The sequence below is a fragment of the Gopherus flavomarginatus genome, chromosome 2, assembly GCF_025201925.1.
Source record: "Gopherus flavomarginatus isolate rGopFla2 chromosome 2, rGopFla2.mat.asm, whole genome shotgun sequence".
Taxonomy (NCBI): domain Eukaryota; kingdom Metazoa; phylum Chordata; order Testudines; family Testudinidae; genus Gopherus; species Gopherus flavomarginatus.
Window position 1 is genome coordinate 223,570,721 of NC_066618.1, and position 14,017 is coordinate 223,584,737.

Below are 14,017 nucleotides of genomic sequence, written 5' to 3' on the forward strand. Positions count from 1 at the left end.
TAAAGTGTGACTAGCTCTGAGTAGGGCCTCATCTACACTAGGAAATTAGGTCTACATTGCTCAGGGTGTGAAAAATCCGTACTCCTGAGTGACGCAGTTAAACCTATATAACCCCCAGTGTAGACAGTGCTTGGTCGGTCAACAGGAGAATTCTCCCATCAACCCATCTACCGCCTTTTAGGGAGGTGGAGTACCTATGCCGACAGGCGAACCCCAACTTCAGCTTTTTAAGTGTAGAGTAGTCCTAGGTGACCTTACTACTTCCTAACAAAAACTACAGTTCCCAGCACTTCTTAAATTTAAAACTTCTTTAGTTGTAAAAGTGAAACTGACTACATTGTGACAAATTCATCTCTAGTGTAACACTAGTGGACATGGTAGGTCAGCCATCCAGAAGTTGGAGGATCAGATTCATCTTGAGTCTTGAAATTTTGTCTTTGCAATTGTTAGTCCATTGAAATTCTGTGTGTTTTCTGGGCTAAGAAACCACAAGGATAACTCTTGACTATGGAGCTAATGTTCCTCTTCCTTTGGCTATGAAGTATCCATTGAGGCTTTCCATACTCTTCCTTCCCAGGAATGGAAATTTTGGCTCATTCGAGGCAGCCTGTGACCTATAGCAGTTGGTCTCTTGGGAATGATGCTTAGCGATTCCTCTGAATATGTTTGGTATATATTTTGATACTAATGTACAGTGTTCCCCAGCAGAAGTTTAATGGGATCACAGCCTGAACATATGGGGCTCTTCCTCAGCTTACAGATTGGACAGAGACCCAGCTTTTGATTTATTTTCTTCATTTCTCCACCAGCAGTTACAAAGGAAAATTATCTGCCCCCTCCAGGGCAAGATTGACTACCATTTGCTTCATTGCTGTGGGTGGGAAGGTCCCAACTACTGAGGTGGTGCAGTGTGAGAGGCTGGGAGCTAATTGGGTGAGGTCTCTAGGCTCTTTTATTCTCTGCTATAGAGCAGAATTAGTGAGGCCTTAAAGGGCTGGGGGTTGGTTAGTAACAGATCATACTTCTCTGATGAAAAAGATCCCTTGCTGTGGAAGGAGGATCTGCAGTTTTCTGAGATTAGTGGAGTTCTTAGGTTCCATTCATTTTGTGCTGCATTTGTTACTTTAACGTGAGCATATCATGTTACAGGGCTTTTTTCTGTTTTATATTTTCCAAAAAAATGTGTTTGAGCACTGTTACTCATGTTTTCACAATACTGCTATTTCCCTTATACAAAGAACTATACAATCACTTTACCTCCCAAACTATATTTTGTTTGATAAAGAATAAAGCTAACAGATTGGAGATGTGAACTGTTCAGATTTTGCAAGTTAAGCTCTGCAGATGAAAATGTGACTTAGGTGAATTGCTTGACATATCAGTGTTGACAAGCCATGACCAATTATGTCAAAACAAGTATATATCTATGTCACCCAAAGAAAATGTATAGAATTTTCTGGGATATTTTAGTCAGAGATTTGTGTTTTTCTGAGGATGTTTTCTGTATAGTTTAATATTAAAGAGTGTGGGCATAGATTTTATTCTTGAGGTAGATTACAGTTTTTAGCATATGGTAGTAATATTAATTTCTTTTACTAATAGCCATATTTCAGACACACTTTCTTGTCTGCTGTGGTTACCATATTAGGGAAGGAATTGTACCACTGTTGATTTTTCTGGTCTGATTTTAAATCAGTCTGGCCTGTCTGAAATCAAAATCAACTGTTCAATATATTTTGGAAAGATAGGGCTTCTTAATGCATTCAGGGAAATTTTCTGTAGATCATAAACAAGTCTGCTTATTATTATTCCTAATAACTTTCAGTGCTGTAGCTGCATAGTCATTTTGAACTATGTTTCACTAAACATTTTTTGGTGTATAGATATACTTAATATTGATATCCTAAGCCCCATTTAATTTTAAGGTTTTGGAGAAAGTTAGTGAACCATGCTGTCAAAGGTTGGCACGTTGATTTTATGTTTTGTTTAAAGAAAATCAACAGATCTAACAGTTTATTGTCTCGCAGCCACTTTCTTCTCACTTCCTCTACTGGGTCCTGTACCCCATATAAACTAGAACTCAGTAATGCTAATCATCTCACTGAATGAAGTGCCTCCCTTGTCTTAATTCTGCTTGCTTCCTTTCTCTTCCCCTACTTCCTCGTATCACTAGTGGTGAATAATTGCTGACTACCCAGATATTTCTCCCACTCTGCTCCATGCTACTCAGAACTTTTTGCCTAGGCAGTCAGTTGTATTGCTGGTGCTGTTTTATAATCCAGAGAGAACAAAGGATCCCACATTTCTGATATAGGGTATGTGTGCATGTGGCAGTTCCATCTACTTATCATTGATGTATATGGACATGTGCCCTGTTACTTCTAGCCCTTCCTGCTTATAGCTCTATCTTCTATTACACTATTCTTCATTCTGTTTTGCACATTGGAGCTGACTGTTTTGTTGCTGAGTGTTACTTTTCTGAATATTGCCATTCCCATTAGAGTATTTCTGTTGCTTCTACTCTTCAACTTTTCCCTTTAGTTTTCCTTCTGTATCACTTTTAATTCACAGGAAGTAAGATAATAAGACTCCCCCCCTCCATTCTTTAGGGTTACAAATATTGTGGCTTTGTCCTGAGATTTTCTGCATCAAGAGTTTGACATTTGCTGTATGACTTCTTGCCATTTGGATGATGATACAGCATCACAACATTGTGAACTTGTATCATCACAAAAGTAAATTAAGGACACTTGGGTTTATATCCTGGAAATTAGATCAAAATCGGGCCTTTCTATATAAGGAGTGGGTGGGGTTCCCTGTCACCATGGAGGAATAAAATATATGCTTAGTGACAGGATATGTTGCATCTTACTTTCTTATGAAGGACATTTTGTGGCTCTCCTGTCATATTTTTTCTAAAATTCATTTTTTTATAAGATTCCACTTTTCTGCCCTTTCTTACATTGTAGGGTTTTATATACATAGAACAACTCCTGCTTTTCCTTCAATTCTTTGACCCCTTTGTTTTGCCAACAAAACAAACTGGCTACCTAATAGAAATGTAACAATCCGTGAAAATTTCTTATTAAAAACAAAAAGGGATGTGGAGACAGAAGCTGAGCAATTTAAAATACCAAGTTTTTGTTTTTGGATTATGTGTTTTGTATCTTAGGTGCCCAAATATTTGCAGAGATGAGGTTAAATAAATATTTAGACTAGCATGTTTGTTTGCTGCTGATACCTTCTTTAAGTTGTCTCTTTGATAGTGAGCTTTGCTGATCATGTGAAAAAGACTCTTATCCAAACCGTGTGATGCAGTTGAGTTCAAGTCATTTTTTTGCCCATCAGCTCCCCGAGGTATTGAGAGGCATAATTTCAGCATAAGCAAAAAAGAAAAAAGAGACAAATTTCACTTATAAAGCTTCTGGCAAAACTCTCTTCCCAGTCGACTATGAGAACTGTATTGACATAATGACATAACTGTGAAAAAGTAGTTCTTTCTCTACCGTTTGTGAGATGAGTAGTGACTATTTTTTGTTCCCAAGATGAAAACAAATGTTCAGTGTGTTACCAGTTATGCCTCATACTGGCAATGAATTATTGGCAAGTAAGTTGTCAGAATTCCATACTTTATCTTATAAATACAAAAAAAAGTTTCAATAATATTAATGGTGGAAGGCATTACCAAAGACGAAGAAATTGAGTGGCACTGAATTCTCTGCTCGCTCCACTGAGCAGTAAAAAGGAAAACCACACAGCAAATCAGGATAAAAGTATACGGCCAAATTCACAGCTGACATATGCCATTGCAACTTTTTTGAGGATCCCAAACCTGCTTCTATAGATGTGATACACCCCATTGCACATTTTGGAAAACCATCTACTGGATTGTTTACACATGCATAGCACTATAGTAGATATTCCAAGATATGTGGCAATCTTCGCTGTGTATCTGAGGATTGAAACCAGTTACTATGTGAGCATGGGGAAATTTACGCAAAATTCAAACTGGTTCTAGCACTGTTTTAGCTACACTGGTGGTTGAAATTTGATGGAAATAGCAGTATAGACAAAACATCAGAGTCTGCAATCATTTTTACAGCCGTTTTACTTTTATCTGCTGAAAAGTAAGTGTAATGGAATGTTTTAGCTGTTTTTGCAGTCTTAATATTGTTTAAACATAGTTGGATTTAAAATATAAATTAATTTACGTGGCCTTTTCTTTTTTTTTTGTCTTAGACTCTCAGACACACACACATTCAGGCAGCTGTTTAAAAGCAAGTACTGTAATATTAACTCATTGAAACATGTATTTTTAAGAGACCTGAAAATTAGCAACATATATTTGCCTGAGAGACCAGAACTCTTCTTTGTGAGCTATTCCAGTCCATCACTCAGATGAGCATGTGTGTGTTCTTGGTTTACCAAACATTGGTTACTTGATAGACGGGGATGGCTTCTTAGAAGCCATTACAATCTGTTATGCAGTTACATAGTTATAAATATTTTTAGAACACAGGGCCATCAGTGTCTCTCTTCTAAATATATATTCAGACATGTAATCTTGTTAAACTTCCTGGGGAAAAAAAGTTACTGTCTACTTCAGGGGTAGGCAACCTATGGCACGCGTGCCGAAGGCGGCACACAAGCTGATTTTCAGTGGCACTCTACTGTCTGGGTCCTGGCCACGGGTCCGGGGGGCTCTGCATTTTAATTTAATTTTAAATGAAGCTTCTTAAACATTTTTTAAATTATTTGCTTTACATACAACAATATTTTAGTTATATGTTATAGACTTAGAGAGAGAGAGAAAGACCTTTTAAAAATGTTAAAATGTATGACTGGCACGTGAAACCTTAAATCAGAGTGAATAAATGAAGACTCGGCACAACACTGCTGAAAGGTTGCTGACACCTGGTCTACTTCTATTTAGAAAACGTGATATACGTAAAATATTTCAATTGCCACATCAAGGCTTGATCAGATGGAAAATACCCATGAGCTCCTGAGCGGTACAGAAGGGCACAGAATTTGGTTCTACAACAGACTGGTTTATTCAAGAGAGAAGTTTAGTTTTCTGAATTGGAGAGGTAGCCCCAGTGTGGTGGGGTGACATGGAAAAGAGCTCAGTATATGTAATTGAGCTTCCTACACTCCACAGCTTCTGTCCTGGCCAAGTCTCTGTTGCCACTTAGAGCTTGGATGTCTACAAGTAGAGATTTAGCAATATAATTAGACTGCTGTAGTTATACTGGTATAACTCCCAGTGTGAACATTCATATTCTGGAACATAGCACTCATCTCTGTTCAAGTCTAGGGTTGAACATGATTAGAAACAAACATTTGTGAAGCAATGCATTAGATGTTAGTGTGTGGCTGAAAATTCAAGTCTAGCAGATCCTGAGACTCCATGACTTTCATGGTTCATCAGCCGTGGAGATTGCTTTCTGGTGACAGGGTCCCTTATTCCATTTGTAGGATCCTCTTAAGACCTCAAGTGCCTAAGCAATGGTATTAAAATCCTTTTTTTTTCTTTTTCATAGTTTGTCCAAAGCAGATACCTGAAGAAGCGTCTTCCAATCGAGACTCAAGCCTTACTAACACACCAGTGCAAAGCAAGCTAGTGTCTTCCTTCCAGCAGCACACCAAAAAGGCACTTAAACAGGTAAGCTGATATTTATTGGTAGTCAGGTGGCTTTCTTTTTAACATGTTGCCTGACTATTTAAACAAGAAATCAATGTAGAAACACCACAGAACAATGTTAAGACACTTCTAATAAAAGTACCAGCAACTTATTTAGCTGGACATTTTTTTCTTGATCTGTAAACATCTGCAATAAGAACAACTGTTGGGGGGGGGAAATTTTGAAGCTTTTGTGTTCTGTGCATTAGTGTTGTAATCCTGCTTATTATTGTATACTTGCGGGTTTTTTAAATAGTTTCTATGCAAGCAAAAACGTTTTGTGTGCTTTATTGTTACTTCCCAAGATTTGTTTTTATAAACACTTTTGTTGACAAACTTTTTTTAAAATAAATTTTGGAAAACAGACTTTGAGAGGTTGTAGCACTGAGAGATGAATATAATTGCTGTTCAGTTTCTCTATAGACTGTGTGTCCACATACTGTATTTAATGCAAAAATACAGTACCTGAGAGTGTCTTTGTTTTGAATAAACTGAGTTTGGATGGGTTTGGGTTGCACAATAAATAATAAAACTTAGAACAGGTGACTGAATATTCATGGTCTGATGTAAACTGAACAGTATAATAATGTGAAAAATTTGCTCAAAACAGTGCTAATCAATTTAATGTCAGAGCAGAGTGAATGAAAAACCATAGAAATGCTTGTTTAAAAAACATCACTCTAATCCTGCTGTCTATTTGCCAAAGGCAGAAATGGTTTCCATTTCTTAAAGATTTTATTTTATCAAATAAAATAAAATTTTGTTAAATATTGATGTGATAAGGTTGTGTTGGTTAATATTTCCCTTATTTTGTGTCTAGGTTACATTTAGCAAATACGAATGGTAGTTGAAGCCAACTACCTCAAACACTAGGCCATTCCAGAGTTATTAACTTAGGCCACAGCTCAGCAAAGCACCGAAGCATGTGCTTATGTCCATCGCTGTTCAGCAGAACACTTTAGCACTAAAGGTTAAGTCCCATTAAAGTCAATAGGATTTAAGCATGTGCTTGAAGTTAATTTTAAGCACATGCCTACATGAGTTGCAGAATAGGAGTGGTTTGCTAAATTGAAGCCTTCAGGCTTCTGGGTCAGCAGAAGTAGAGCGGTGGGTGCAGCAGGCTTTACTAATTGTGTGGAGTATCGGTGAGTTGTGAGTGAGGCAAACAGTGTCCGGAAACTTCATTTAATTTAGATTTTTTGTAATATGTGAGTGTATGGAAATTTGAGTAAGCCACTACTGTTTTACGTGAACTCCTAATCTTTAGAGCAGAAAAGAATCAACGTGTATCTAAACACTTAGGGTCAGATTTATCACTTACTTGCTTTTGGGGGAGTGAAGGGGATGGAAAATACTGAAAACAAAAATAAAACAAATGAGCAGAGACCAAAAGCAATTACAGAATCTTAATTAACATAAAAATTCATATCCGAGATGGAAGTCCTTGTAAAACTGTCCATAGGGCAGTAGGTTTGCAAGAACACCAGAATGCTAAATAGTCAATAGAAAGAATGGAAAGCAGCTGTAATTAAGATTATGGTAATTAGATCTTATGCTTCAGGTTGTGAGTTTATTATTGCAGCCGTCTGTGAAGAAGAATGTTTTATCCCATGTACAACATTGTACAATTGGTTAGGTGTATTGAAGTGATGAGGTTTTTTGCACTTTTTTTACTTGCCTATGAAGCATCGAGTATTGGCCAGACAAGATGCTGTATTTGATTTAATCCAGTATTGTAAATCCTATAAGATAGGTGAATGAACTTTCAATAGCAATTTTATTCAGAAAATTGCTGTTGAAAGTTTATTCACCTACAATATATCCTCTCTTCAGGGTTTCTATTGCTGTTATGGACACATAATGTGTCGTCTTTGCACAAAGAAGAGCCTGCAGTATGTTTAAATACACAGAAACTTTAGGCAATTGTATGTGACACTCCACCAACTGATATTAACGTACTGGTTCTCGTCTGCAATAACAAGAAGCTAAACCTTTATTGTGCTCTTATTAAGAGCTATTAATGCTGTACAATGTCACAGTGAGTACTTGCTTGGTTGTACATTTATTTTTTCTTTAATAAAACTGTTCCTCACAAAATGACAGTTCACAGAGCATTCTTTCAACCATTTTTTCTCTTCATATTAAATAAGGGCAAGACTTTTTAATTAATATGGATCTTTTGCTTAATTTTTGCCCACTAAATGTAAGTGAAAGTCCAGCTGATAATGTGAAATATTACTTGAAGATCTGAGCTCAGGTGGAGTGGTCTGCTCTGTTAATATAGTTATTAAACCAAACAAATCATATGAAGTTGGCTTTAAAGTATTATGTTGGAGTTTAGGTTGTTTTTTATAAAGATTTCTAGAAATCCTTTGTTTTAGACCACTAAGGGTAGGTTTAGCTTCCCCTGCGACATTCTGCATCTTAGGACGATTCCCATTATGTACTGGGATTTGTTCCAGTATCACTATGCTTCTGCGGCTATGCCTGTAGTGTGAGGAGGAGGGCACTTTTTGAGCCCTGGGTCCTGCCCATGACTAACTCAGAATGGCGGTGGGGGATTGGAACTGTTGCTTAGTTATTACTACGCTCTGCTTTTCAGGGATAGGGGAGGTTGCAGTGCTCGTCCACTCTAAAAGTCTGTGTCATAGCTCATATCTCATGTTCTCATCTTGCAAGGCCTGTATTAATGTCCCAATCCCTGAAGCTTTTTAGCATTGCCACCCTCTCTTTTGTTACACTTATGGGGCAAGTGTTTTGAGTATTTCAGTCTTGGATGTGTTTCCAGTATGTGGCACATTTGTCTCCCCTTTTGTGGAGGGTGCGGGATTTTCACCACCTGACTTTGCTCTTGATTATAACTGAGTGGAGGGTTTAACAACTTGATCCTAGTTTATGATGTCTTGCTCCAAAATAGTTCCTGAGGTAGAGCTCCCATTTATGTGTAGCTTCTGCTGGCAGGTTCTCCTTTGCTAGATTCTTATTTCTTTCTTGCTTTTGGAGGCAGGTGTGTGCCACACAGCTCTTCTTATCCAATACTATTGGGCAGGGGATGTGGCATGCATTCCCATGTTGTTTTGCCCTCTATGATCTTGTCTACACTAGAGGATTTCGGCCTACTAACCAGTGTGAGGATCTTCTACCATGCAAGTAACAATCCACACACACAGTTGCTACCAATGGAACATAGGTGATCATAGCACTATGTAAGCTGCACTTGCTGTGAGCAAGGTTAACTCAAGTACAGACCTCAAGTTCTGGCATAGCAGCTGCAATGCGCAATTACTCCATCCTCCACTGTGCCTGTCTGGTAAAATTTCTGTTCTGTTGATCTGGGTCAAGTTTTCTGCAAGTCCCTCACCTGTACTGAATGAGATACTATACCCACTTCAGATCTCATGGCACACACGTTCTCACCAGCATCCAATTCTTTGTGATTGCTACATTTACCAAACTGCTCTTGGGGCATTTCTCAGAAGAAGCCATCATATGAGCATATCTATCAGCTGGTCTGATGCAGATGACACAGGGTGCTTGTGAACCACTAAGACGGTGAAGTGATAGTGTCTGCTGAACTGTGTTGTGACCAGGTGTAAAAGCATTTTGCCCAGGAGCTTATCATTTGCTCCATGGGAGAGTGCCAGGAGAAGATCAAGAGTCTGAAGCTGCAGTGCAACAATGCCTAGGGTGCCAGTAGACCTTCCAGGCAGGGAAGAAAATCTGCCTCATTTTTTGGCCCTTTCGAATTGAAGGAGCGGAGTTCCTTTTTGACAGCACCAGGGCACCCAGCAGTGTGCTGTGGGGAGAAGAAGAGGAGGATGCCATCATCCAGGCCTAGAATCAGAGTGAGGGCCAGGACATCTGCAACTGTGCTGGGGCCTCAAGCCCTCTTGATTGAAACAAGTTCCAGAGACAGCAACCAATTGGGTTTGGGAGAATGTGATGCTCAGAAATAAGGGAACCTCCACACAAGGTATGTTGCTGCTGCTGTTTTTACTGCTTTGGGCTTTATCTGCATGCTTGATGGCTGGGTTCATCTGAGTGTTGCTATAACTGTCGTGAAATGGGTAGATGCAGTCTCTCGTGAGGGAGGAAGGAACCCCTCCACTTGCTTTGTTGTGTTCCGCCACACTGCCCTCTCCATATGCCCCATGCAAAACACCCCTTTTGTCAGCTACACTTGCTGTTCGAAGTAAGGATACAAGTACTTGGCAAATTCTGCATAGGTGTTTCTGAGCCATGCCACAAGACCAGTCTCAACAGGGTGACCAAGCAGGGAAAACTAAAAAATAAAGTTATAGAACCACAGATACATTGAAAATGGCAAAACGAAATGCTTTCAGAAAGCTCCATGATGGGGACTATGGCTTGGTCCACATGCTGCTTTTGGGTAAGAGGGCATAAAGCACTTAGCTATTTCCAACCACATTTCATGTCGTCTTTCTGTCACGTACATGGGACACAAGCTTAAGCTATTATCAGGTAGCAACCTGCTTTAAAGCAGCTATAGGCCAGAGCAGTGAAAGCATCGCTCTATCAGATAATGGTGTAATTTAGCCCAAAGTTTCCCAAATATTCCAAAAAATATTCTGGTAAAGACAGTTCTGTAGACATTCATTCTTAATTCAGTTTCCAAACTCCCTGGCCCTCATATAAACTCACTTCACTTTCTTCAGCTCCATTGCACATCCTATGTTACCAGTTGAGAAAATAAGTATAGCAAATATATTAGCTTCTCTTCCCCCTACTCTCTCACGCTCACCTTAATAGCACTCTCTTTACTTCGCTACAATCTAATGCAGAGGGTCTTTCCAGGCATCTTGCCGTCTGCAGTAAGTAACCCAATATGAGTCTCTCTGTACTGCAATGTTCATCCTTTACCTCCTACCAGGAACGCACTCAGACCCCTTGCACCTAACCCAAAATTTCATCGGGGAACAAAAATAAATAAATGTTAGGGAGACGATCATTACCATATCTAATCCTAGCACAGGGTGTCTTCCTTGAAGGCTTTGGAATTCCAAAGTGAACTGAAAAAATGTTGCTTGTATTGCATTCTTGGTATTGTAAGGGGTCTAGTGTGTTAATATGCATATTAACCATTTCCTTATATTTAATTTTAGAAACCATCACTGCATCAAGGCCACAACTGGGAAATGCTAGCTCAACATAAGTGGAGAGTGATCAGACATTTGGCAACACAAGAGGCAGATTGCTTGACAAATCTTCGTGTCAACAGGTGAAAAATGAGAAAGATGAATTGTTTCTTTATCTTCAGGGAAACATGGAAAGGGACAGTGATAGAATTTACTAAATGCAGCCAAGAAACAGAAGTGTGAGGAGGACAAACTAAGTTGCTTTTTTGAATGCCAAGACAAATAGGAAAGAGAACTGAGAGATCATGACTTAAAATTATCATGACAGGAAAATGAGGCTGGAAGCGCAAGTGTTCCAGAGGTGGTTCTTCAGGCAATACATGTAGAGCCCGAGAGCAAACTGCACGGTGTGTCCTTTCACAGGTCCCTGGGTGTGGACACCAGCTCCTCAACACAGTGCCATAGTATGGGACAGTAGCAGTATTTATAGAACTTGCCTCCTGGTCATTTCCATGGTACTCAACCCCTGCCTATTGTCAGGAAAAAGAGAACAGGAGTAGGTTCATTCTCTGTTCATATTGTGTCCAACAACTTAACTATGTGTGGGGTTGTGGCTAATTGTATTGGGTGCTTATTGCAGCTGGCCTGCATGTTTTGTGTTTTAATAAACATGGTTTTCAGGATTTCTTTCTCTAAAATTTCATTAAGCAAAATTTTTTGAGCTTGAAACATTACCATATTAAATCCTTCTGGGCACCCCTCTCCTTTACCATCACACCCAAAATCATAAAAATGTATCCTTGTATTAGCAACTTCCTCAGGTCAAATCCACCACTGCTGCATTGTTGGGGTCAACTTTTGAGACAGAGAATAAAAGATCTCCTTCTTTAGAAGTTCTGCAGCCACTGCTGCTTCTCCAAAGTCTCGAACAACTCTGTCCACCAGTTGGTGGTGGTCTTGTCCCAAATGTAGCACTTGGCTTGACAAAATTCTTTTTTAAGTAACTCATGGAGTCATGTAGGCTAGGATGAGGACGGATCGAGCTTCTCTCTGACAAACAAGTTGCCCCATGTTTTCCATGTACTGCTCATCTAAGTTTGCACTGGAGTGTCCCCTGCTGCCTCTCCTGGGCCACATGTAATGTCTGGCCATTAATTTTTATGGTCTCCAGCAGAAAATACTCCCTAAGCAAAGAATGAGCAGTGTCCATTCAGACTGACCACCATTTTGAAAATATTTTGCAGAAATGGCTGCGTTCCCAGGGAGATACGGAAGTTGGACCACCTTCTTCCATGACTCCCTTGGGTTCCAAGAAGCCTTTCCAAATCTCTCACAATCCATTACTTTAGGGAGTTATGCTGGGAACTGTGGGATAGGTACCCAGATGACAGTGTGCCTGCACTGTTGACTGGCATGCTGTGTGTGGGCATGGAGCAGATCTGCAGAGAAGTAAGATGCATTGCAGAATTGCTATTTATATTGATGCAATGTCACTAGTTCAGTTAAAAGTGGTATGATACATGTTTTATTTAGGGAAAACAGAGAATCTAGCTGAGCATATCCCTTGTGTGTTCTATGCACCATGGTCAGGGAGTTTGGTTTAAAAGAAAATGGTGATTTGGTTTTTATTTTAATAACAAAACAGCCTGCATGGCTCAGCAGTTCAGACCATGGGGCTGTAAATTGCAGCGCATACTAGCATGCTGCACTGCACCATGTAGACCCTGCAAGTGCAAACTAACCAGATCACATTAATATAGTCCAGTTTTGTTATTAAAATAAAAACATGTGACACAAGCTGCTTCTCGTGTAGCTTGTTTGCTTTTTGCTAAGTTGGAAGAGAGAGTGTTTTTCTCCATAGAAGATTTTTCAGTTGATCACAGTTAACCACTTAATACTACACAAACCATTTTTGTCTTTAAACAAACTCTTCTTTTTTGAAAGTAAAATCATTAGTGAGTTGATGCACGTGCCACCCTTGTTCCAATTCTCATGCAAGTCAGAATGGTTATTTAACGCAAACATCAGCTCTTTGGTCTTTCCAGTTTCTTTGTGCTGTTGAAAAGCAACAAAAAATAGATTTGCTTTTGTACTACAATGGTCTATGGAAATTGTACCTGTGAATGTATGATCAAGCTTTTTATAGAAGAAGTAATGCTGGTTTAACACACACATGCTGCCGTATGTTTTAGTACATTTTACCTCCATGCCATCGCTCGTGTACACAATGTCCAGTTAATTTGTATTACAGTAGCATATAGAAGCCTGACCAAGAATGGCACCCCATTTTGCTAGTCACTATACGAACACATTCCAGAAGAAAGCTCTGCCCCAAAGAGCTAGCAGTCTAAATGGACACAACAAAAGGTGGGAATCCAAACAGATACAGCAGACAAGTGGCAGAGATGAGACTAGAACCCAAGTCTCCTGAGTTCAAGTCTAGTACTCTATGGACTACACTGCCTCTCAAAATTGTTTGCCATTACTCTTACATACATTATTGATCCTGGTCCACAGGTCTAGCATGGAATAAATAAATTCCTTCCATGTATTTGGATCTTACTCTTATATTCTGTAGCCATTTTCCTAATACAGTTTACATAATACTGTTGTACAAGGTGCTTAGTGTTGTACTTATATATTTATAATTCAACATTTTTAATGTGTGTTAAAAATCTTAAGCATGTAGCAGCCTCATAAGAATGTTGGAAGTATGTTGTAATGCTCACTGCTGTGGGTTTCTTTAGAATCTGTGAAAGAAAGTTTTCAGTGAGATTTTAATTTAATGGAGGAATAGCAGTTATACTTTTTAAATTTGGCTAGCAGAATAGAGGTAAGCAAAGGGACAAAGACAGAATTTATGGTGATATGAAATGAATTGGTGATACAGTATAAATCTCTGTTTCCTCTTTTCCAATTTAGAATCCATGGTCCTGGTGTGGACTCATTATTTATTTTGTGTAATAGATTTTCTTCAGCATGTCGCAGATCCTGTTTTTCATATGTCAGAATAGAAAAATTCCATAGCCTAACATTTCTGATCCATAATGTGTGAAATTTCAAAGGTTATGTTTCGTGATAGAAGTTTCAGAATGTAGACTTGACATTTATAGAACAAAGTATCAATCCAGGATGATGTTGCCTGATGCAACCAACTGTTACATATCTGTGTTAATAACTGTTTTTTTGACGTTCTGAGCATGTCATGCATTTAATCTCAAGTAGAAGTGCTTTTCTA

General features: G+C 38.9%; 1 protein-coding gene across 5 annotated transcripts in view; it reads left to right on the forward strand.

Annotated features, from left to right (window-relative positions):
• The window catches only part of ASXL3 (ASXL transcriptional regulator 3), a 149,681-nt gene that overhangs the window by 66,842 nt on the left and 68,822 nt on the right, over positions 1-14,017 (forward strand). For 3 of the 5 annotated variants that reach the window (XM_050941900.1, XM_050941901.1, XM_050941899.1), the window contains one exon: positions 5,544-5,665. In XM_050941900.1, coding sequence (XP_050797857.1) covers positions 5,544-5,665 — 122 coding nt within the window. Of the gene's footprint in view, positions 1-5,543; positions 5,666-9,435; positions 9,657-10,806; positions 10,923-14,017 lie in introns of those variants that run through there. The other 2 variants (XM_050941903.1, XM_050941902.1) reach the window with 2 other exon arrangements.